Source organism: Alligator mississippiensis, chromosome 4, assembly GCF_030867095.1.
Source record: "Alligator mississippiensis isolate rAllMis1 chromosome 4, rAllMis1, whole genome shotgun sequence".
Lineage (NCBI taxonomy): Eukaryota > Metazoa > Chordata > Crocodylia > Alligatoridae > Alligator > Alligator mississippiensis.
The window spans coordinates 252,174,170-252,183,128 of NC_081827.1; the positions used below are offsets into that span (position 1 = coordinate 252,174,170).

The 8,959-nt window shown below is 51.0% G+C and overlaps 1 protein-coding gene across 1 annotated transcript in view; it reads right to left on the bottom strand.

The window, feature by feature from the left end:
- The window catches only part of PECR (peroxisomal trans-2-enoyl-CoA reductase), a 28,650-nt gene extending 19,696 nt beyond the window's left edge, over window positions 1-8,954 (bottom strand). The window contains exons 1-2 of the mRNA XM_019480228.2: window positions 8,821-8,954; window positions 7,600-7,733 (exon numbers count right to left, since the gene is read on the bottom strand). Of these exons, the coding sequence (XP_019335773.2) occupies window positions 7,600-7,733; window positions 8,821-8,953 (267 nt within the window). The 5' untranslated portion in view covers window position 8,954. The remainder of the gene's footprint in view (window positions 1-7,599; window positions 7,734-8,820) is intronic.
- Between the last annotated feature and the right edge of the window lie 5 nt (window positions 8,955-8,959).

Here is an 8,959-nt window from a genome sequence, read left to right on the forward strand (position 1 = left end):
CACTCATTGATGGGTCTGGAGGTGACTTAAGAGCCTAATCCTTGAGGCACACACCCATCTGCAGAAGTTACAGGTCTTTCCACAGGGAAGTGTACGCTGCTTTACTTCAAAACCAGGCTGCTGCTTGGTTGAGGTTGCGGTGCCGTTGGAGTCAGTCAGCAGCCAGCTCCTCACAGCTGTTGTCAGCATCTGTTTTCTTGAGTTATGCCTTCAATGTGTCCTTGTAGTGAGATCTCAGGCCGTTACTAAGCTGGGAGTAGAGCACTTGTTCCGGGAGTCGAGAGTCAGGCATCCACATAAAATATCCAGTCCAGACAAGTTGGTGCTTGAGGACTGCCAGCTTACTGTTGGTAACGGTGCCTTCAGCAAGGATACTGGCATTTCTGCGGCAATCTTCCCACTTGATGTGGAGGATTTTCACGAAGCACTCTTGGCGATTCCTCTCCAAGTATCTTGAAATGTGGATGATCTCACATCTGTAGAGGAGAGTGGGAATCGAATCACTGTCCCGATCCAGTTCGGACAAATTGGATCCAAAGATTTGGCGCCGCTTCAGTGATTTGGCCATACGCTAAACAGAAAGCAGTCCTTGATGCTGGACACGGCTGCCTCCAGCTGGTAAGTTTGTTGTGGGGGGCAGAGGAGGGAGGGAAGGGGCATGGGGGAGGGCAGATCAATGCCACTACAGCGAGGGAAGGATTGGGGCTGGGACCCACGCTGGGGAAAGTGCTACCCAGGGAAGGGGTGGGGCAGCTCGCGCTGCTGCGTGCCACCAGTCTGGGAGCTGCTCGTGTGGCAGCTTGTCCAGCGGCTCTTGCTACTGCTTCTGCCGCTGGTCTGGGAGGCCATGGAGTAGGGGCATGTGCCCCAGGATCTGCGTGGGGCAGGCAGGGCTGGGGCTGCACCAGGTGAAAGGCGGAAGGCACTGGGAGCGGAAGCTATGCCCCCCCCGACTGCTAGCCCAGCCAGTGTGGGGCTGGCGAGACTGAGCCCCTGTGCTGCCTCCGGACAAGCGGTGCACAGCGGCGGGAGCTGGCCTGGCCTCCCCACACCTCGCCAATGAGCAACAGCTTCGCCCTGGCTGGGTGAGTGGCAGCAGGTCACGGGGGGGCCACCCAAAAACTTGCTGCAGCCCCCACAAAGCCCCTGCTTTGCTGCCTGCCCCGCCCCAATCCAGAGGCACACGCCTCCCTACCACATGCCCTGCCGTCCCCCCAAACCCTCCCGGACCAGTGGCGGGGATAGTGGAAAGAGCCGCTGGACAAGCCACCACACGAGCAGCTCCCAGACCGGCAGCACGCAGTGGCACAAGCTGCCCCACCCCCTCCCTGGGCAGCACTTGCCCCAGCCCCGGTCCCAGCTCCAGCCCCAATCCCTCCCTCACTGTGGGGGTGCTGATCTGCCCCCCACCCCCACCCTCCCCCTTCTGCCCACCCACCACAACAGACTTACCAGCTGCAGGCAGCTGCGTCCAGCATCGAGGACGGTTGCCTGTTTAGTCTATGGCCGAATCTCCGAAGTGGCACTAAAGCTTTTCCGAACTGATTCGAAAGCTTCCGATTTAATTTGGACCTTTTAATGCATCTCCCAATTTGACTTGGATTTGGAGATTCAGCTGCCAAATTCTTGGTGTCCTTGCCAACCAGAATGAGCCCTTCTCTTCTGATCAAGGAAGACTTGGCTCTCAGCTTTGCTTTGATCAAACCAGTCTTGGTGTTGACGGGTGTTATAACCAACAGATTCAGCACACGCCATACGAACGGTGGTTTTAAACCCCTTCCACAGTTCCTCAATGTTGCCTTCACATTTGTGGACAGGGCAGAGAACTTTTCATGAAGACGCTGTTGGAGATCCTCACGGACCCTAAGGTCTTGTAGAGATTTGGTGTTGAGAGCATTGAGAGCACTTTGTATTCTTTTTGGCTGTTTTTGGTGTTTCAGAGGAAGCCAAATGTTCATAAAGGTTCTGACAAGACAGTTATCTATCCAACAGTCATCGGTCCTCACATGGTTTCGTGATATGAACATCCATTCGATCACAGGCAGTATCAGTAACAGTTGACACAGTGCCAGTGCTGAGAGCGAGGGTGTCTCCATGTGTTCTTGTGTTTGTCACTCTGCCTGAAGATGGTGTTCGTGATGACAAGAGCATGCTCCACGCATTTGCTCATGAGAAGGATGCTGTTGGAGTTGGCTTTCCCTACTCCTTCCTTCCCAGCGGGGCCACTCCAGAGCTCCAGGTCACATCTGACTCTGGCATTGAAGTCACCTAAGAGAATGATTTTGTCCTCCTTGCAAATATTAATCAGAACACGGCCAAGGTTGGAGTAGAACTGTTCTTTGACATCATCGTCAGCATCACACATTAGGGCACACACGCTAATGACTGTGGCATACTGGTTGTTGTTGAGCTTACGACAAAGGGTCATAATAAATTGTTTGTTAAATGCCCACAGGGAGCTCTGTAAGTTGACCAATGAGCTGATTCTTGGTGGCAAAGCCAATGCTGCAAATACACCTATCCTGGACCGTTTCCCCTTCCCCTTAGCCTCCACCCTCTTTCCACAGCCGACCCTCATCTGGTCTTTTTTGTTTCAGAGCTGCAAGGTTGATGTTGTATCTTATTAGTTCTCTGGAGACAATGGCAGTTCTTCCTTCTGGTCATCCATTGTCTTGGTTATCCATCAAGGTGCAAATGTTCCATGTTACAAAAATCATTGTCTTGTGATGTTGCTGACTGCTGAGAGTGATCCTGCTAGATGTTGTTATCCAGCCAGTAGCAGATAAGACAGCCTAGGTTTAGGGAACCTTTTTTTAGCCCTTTCCCCAAGTGAGGTGAGCAGAGGGGATCCAGGACTTTCTCAGTCATGGTACCAACTGACAAACTGCACCCGTCTCAACCCAGGTGCAAGACAACCGTCAGGCTGCCACTACCTGCGAGCAGATTCATGGTTGGAGACTGCCAAATTCACTAGTCCTGCCTTCGCCATTACTGGTTGATTGCCGCAGGTTTTTTGGAGGTTGGCACAGAACAGCATGCTGTTCCCTGTGGTAGAAGCCTGTGCATGACTTTGTTTAATGTGAGGAAGCTGGTGCACTGAAACAGCAACCACAAGATCTTGACAAAGTGGAGATCTGAGCCCAATGGAAAAGGAGAATCCTAGACGACAGGACACCTCCATCTTGCTTCAGCCTTCTTCTGTGTTTACAGTTATTGAGATCCTGACATCATCTTCTGCCTGATCTGCCACTGAGAACTTGGGGTTACACTGTGGTTTGTCTGGAACCTCCCCTCAGGCCTGTTTGTCAGGTATGACCCTGCCAGGAGTGAGGGACTCCAGGTCACATCGTTCTGAGGGGCACTGGGACACATGAATCTTCACACCACTGCTAGGTCTCCATCCATGGAGAAGCCAGATGTATGACTTCGTAAAAAAACAAGCAAAGACAAATTATCAACTATCAGACTTAGAACAAAGATGTCATGGATTCTCCACTGCTTCAAAATACTTTGATCAGGAAGACAGACAAGGTTCCTTGGGTGAATCTGTTATCTTTTGTTAGACCAACCCAAATAGTTGGGGAATAGTTATTAAGCAAGCTTTTGGGTTCAAAAACCCTTCGTCAGGCTAAGGAAGTTTCAGCAGTTGGTGTGTGCTTTTCCTGGAACAACCTACACCCGTTGATCAGGAAGGATACCCTTCAAAATTGCATTTCTAATTCAGGTAAAAGGGACTGGGCTTGATGCAGGAATTACAGGGCAAGAATTCTGTGGTCCATATTAGGCAAATGGCTGAACTAGACAGTCCAAGAAATGTCACTGTTACTTTGCAACAGAAGAGCTGGTGACCACTGCCTAGTCAGCATCAAGTGGTTATTGCAGGTGACAAGGAGCCCATCACCTGCGCATGTTCCCACCTCTTCTAGGGAGAGAAGGTAGGGCCCTGAGCAAGGCATTTGATTTCTGTACACCCATCTTTAAGAATAAAACACGTCTGCCACTTATTAGAATCAAAAGTGCTCTGGCCAGTGCAATTCTCGTAACTAGCAGCAAAATAAAGCAAAAAGCCCATATGGAAACCATGATCACGAGTGCGCAGCACCTCCCAGCCATTGCATAACACACCAGTTACACAGTGAACATGCACAGACTAAAGTCTAATAAAAAAACCCTTGTACATGTAGAGCACAGGTTCAGATTCTGGCATTAATAAGCTGCTGATTCTATTGAGCAAGATTCTAATAAGAGGCAAAAAAAGCCCCTGATAAAAGGCTTTTGGCACTTGGTTTTTGGGCTTCAATATCAATTCTTTTAACAGTGCTGGTATTATTTGGTTCTTCAAAAAAACATTTTTAAAATTAGGTGCCTAAAATTATGTTCTTAATCCCATATTTAAAGCACTTGCACAGATGACCCAATTTCCAGAAGTATACCACCACTGTAGATGGTTGACAAATTAATGTTTGGCTTGTGGACAGTTCTAGCTGTGGATAGTCACTAAGTATGCTACACACTCTTTGCAACAAAACACAGATGTTAAACCAACATGTAGCTCAGTTTCCATTTGACTCCAACATTCACACGGCCCTATAGCAGTGGTTCCCAACCTTTTTAGACTCAAGGCACTCCTTATTAGACACAAGGCCCCCTCAGGAAATGTCAGCTCTTACCTTTCACTCGTTTCCTGACCACAGACAAACGAGAGATTAATTTTTATATGTTGCAAAGTACTCAGAGACCTTAGCAGCTCGGGGTGTTTTTGACACTACGGATTCCTATTGGAAACCTCTGAGTCCATTTTGTGAATCACACAGTGTTTGCACATCCACTAGTGCTAATATTGCACAGCATTCCCCAGCAGCCTTAAAAAGATCTCATGACACTGCTAGGTGATTCATAGATTGTAGAGTCAGAAGGGACCACAATGGATCATCGTGTCCGACCCCCTGCTCCTGGCAGGAAAGAGGACCGAGGTCGGATGACCCCAGCCAGGTGACTATCAAACCTCCTCTTGAAGACCTCCAAGCTAGGTGATAGCACCACCTCTCTTGGAAGCCCATTCCAGATCCTGGCCACCCTTACTGTGAAACATTTCTTCCTAATATCTAACCTAAATCCACTCTCAACTAGTTTACACCCATTATTCCTAGTCACTCCCTGGGGTGCCTTAGTAAACAGCACTTCCCCTATTCCCTGTTGACCTCCCCTAATAAATTTATAGGCGGCCACAAGATCTCCCCTCAGCCATCTCTTGTGAAGGCTGAAGAGATTCAGCTCTCTCAACCTCCCCCCGCAGGGTCTATCACAAAGGCCACTAATCATGCGAGTGGCCCTCCTCTGGCCAGCCTGAGCTCAAGCCCTGCCTTGGTCTGTCTAACTGATGTGTCACCCTGGCAGAGAATCACTTCAATTAGGTAAAGCGACACTTGCTGTTTGTCCTAACTTATCTTAGCATTGCTGCTGGTGGCAAATTCTCTGCTAAAATTCATAGCAGGTGGAGTGACAAACACTCTCTGCAACACCTTAGGGTCCAGCTCCTCCAGGTGAAAAGCACAATATGCTGTTTTAAATATCTTATGATACAAACTATTCTGTTCAAAGAAACACGTGAGTTTTGTATTCTTTCAGGCTGGCTGTTTTATAGCAGGAAAACTGACCAGGCGAGTTTAGAATTTAGCTATTAAAGGTCACAGTCGTTTCTTTAAAATATTGCTGGGTTTTGATATCAAGGCTTTGAATGGTTTAAAAAAAAAAAGAAAATGAATAACTCAAATGACCCAGCGATGAGAAAAATATTGTGCTAATCTGATGAGCTTGTTCAAGACTGCATTAGAAGAAAGGTCAGGCTTCAGTCATCGGACTTTCATGTTTAGTTATGGCAGCAATAGCAAAGAAGATCATTCAGAGTCCTCAAAGAACCAAAGACCACAGCCAAAATGCGTCCCAAATCCTACATTACAGGACCCTGCAGTCTACTGAGAACTGGAAAAGCTCGAGAAAAAAGAACAGAAGTCTGGGCTGAGAAATTAAGATGAGAATACTAATCGGAGAGCAGTGTCATCTGTCCTTCCTTCCTCAGAGCTTCAGATTAGGCTTTGCAACACTGTATAGCATCCACAATCACTTTGTGGCCCACAGAAATTGGCAATGCAACAGTAGCATAACTAGAGGGGCGAGCGAGGCACCAGCCCCAGGTGCCGACTTGGAGGGGGCATCAGAATGCCTCCTCCACCCCCCAGCTCCAAGCCTTCGCTATAACAGGTGCAGCCTTGTGCCCAGTACGGTATGGAGGGGAGGGGGTTAAGTGGAAAGGGCTCCCTTCTCCTGGCATTTTTGCTGCAGGAGGTGCAGATCCTCATCTAGTCACAAATCTGGGGGAAAGGACATAGGGGTGAAAAAGAACACCAGCGTCAGCCCATGGAGAGCCCCTGCCATGGAGGGGCCACAGCCAATGTACAGTGAGCTGCCTCTGGTGCCCTGTTTACTCCCACCCCCTGCCCCGAAATACTACTGGGCAAGGAACTGCCCCTCCCATGGCAAAAATGCTGAGGGGGTGTAGGGGAGGGAAGGGGGAAGGGGGCTATTCCACTCAACGTTTCCCCCATATGCTACTGGACTGCCCAGCTTCTGTAGCTATGCCTGCCATGGCAAATACTCTGGTAGGGGCAGGGAAGGATTTTGGTGCCCCTTGTTGCACCCTGCGTGCAGAGAGAGCTGGAGCAGGTAGGACTTCAGCACTCTACCCAGGGTGCTGCAGAAGCTCAATATGCCTCTGATGCAGACTTCAACCCATCAGCTAACCACTAACTGGACTGCAATTGCCCATGTCAAAGGGATCATACTAAAGAAACTGCAATGAACTGGATGCTTTGAAGCTTTAGTATCACTGGCAAACATTTAGGGAGAGCCAAAGAAAACCATATGAACTGCAAACATTTCCCTGCTCCAAGGGAGTCAAGTAAAAAGAAGCGACTCTCTGCCACCTTCCCTTTAAACATCCCTCCATACTAGAGAGCACCACAGCTTCCCTTTAGGTAATGAAAAGAAGATTTATCCTCCCCAAAGAAATGTCCAGCGTCATTCCTAGGCAGGCTAGGCTTCCCATACCCAATCTGGAGTGGATTAAACTAGGTCTGTGGCTCACCTGGCCTGAACAAAATTTGTTCTCCACAACACTGTTCAAGAATAGCCTCAAAATGCCCAGTTTTACTCCAGCCTCACAGAGGGTGTAAACAAGGCTGGAGGTTTAAATACCAAGCTTCAGACCCACAGAGTTAAATTGAGAGGTCCAGAATTTTATCCCGTGACTTTATGCCCCCACGCTCTTCTGGAGCACTGAGCAGAACCCACCCATGGGCATCAGGCAGGGACATCCGATGCAATCCTATCCTGCAGTGACACAATCTCCGGGAAATGGCCGTTTCAGCCCCACCTGCCTTCGGTCACTGCATCGAAACCGTCTATTTCAGAAATGCAACAACGCAGCCACCTGCGGTGACCTTCCTCAGAGGGAGGTGCGTCTTAAAAAGACCCTCCGAGGACCGAGCACCAGTCTGCCTTTGACATTTGAAGCGGGACGGCGAGTTTACTGTACTTTACCTCCTCCTCTTTGCGGATGTTGCACTGCATGGGGGTTACTTGGGCTGGATTTGGGGAACAGTTTTGATCAGTCAGCTCTTTGGCAGCAGCTTTTAATCTGTCCAGTTTGCGAGAGGCAATAACTACATTGCAACCTGTGGAAACAAACCCAAAACCCCTTTAGACAGACGCTACGCATATGGAGCTGCTGCATTAGGCATTTCGTAACATGGGTCTTTTATAGGACAGCCACTCGTTGACCATTGCTAGACGACGGGCATGCCGTCAGAGATCAGTCCCGGCCCCTACGAGCCCTCAACCCTTCTTTTCATTTGGGAAGTTCGAGAAACAAGGAGCAGCAGAGGGAAGCTGAACACGGGATCCCAAGGTGCTTGAGAAAGGACAGGATGAGAAGGGAGCTCGCACCTCCTGGCCTGCCCAGTGCTTGGATATTCACCCACAATACCAACACGGCAGCCCAGCTCACACCAGCCGCAGCTCACTTCGGCTTTATGTGGGGCATTATTCACTGCGAACGAGATGCACGAACCTATCTGTGCTATAACAAGGTTACAAAAGTGCCTTGCCAACTCTCTCCTTCGGAGAATCGCAGACAACGAGGGCTGAAGGGACGGGGGGGGGGGGGGTGCATTTCTAGTCCAGCCCCTGCTCCAAGCAGGACCAGCCCCAACTACATCATCCCAGACAAGGCTTTGTTGAGCCGGGTCTTAAACACCTCCAAGGATGGAGACTGCACCACCTCTCTGGGTAACCTGTCCCAGTGCTTCACCACCCTCCTCCTGAGAGAGTTTTTCTTGATTCCTGATTTTCCCGAATCCTGCCATGGGGCTGGGTGTGCGCGCGCTGGTGCTACACGGGCACAGGCCCAGGCCCAGCGCGGGGTCAGGGCTCTCAGCTGCAGCAGCCCATGGGGTTTGGGCACCCACCAGGGAGGGACCTGCCCCACCCCATGCTATCAGGCCCCGCCCCCTAACTCCCCCACCCCGTCACTGCCAGGCAACACCCCACAGGCCCCGCCCCCACGCCACACCCGCTCCCCCTCTTCCCACTCCCAGGCACCACCTCGACAAGCCCATCCCTGTCCCCCTGTTGGTCTCACCCTCTGCCACTCCCAGGCAACCCTACAAGCCCCGCCCCGACGCCACACCTGCCTCCCCATTGGTCCCGCCCCGTGCCACTCCCAGGCAAGCAGGCAGCACGCCCACAGGCCGAGCCGCTGACCGAGGTGGCGCAGGTCAGCGGCGATGGCCTTGCCGATGCCGGTACCGCCGCCCGTAACGATGGCCACGCGCTGCCCGAGCAGCCCCGGCACCAGCGCCCGCACCCGCCCCGCGCCGCCCGCCGCCGCCGCCATCTTAGC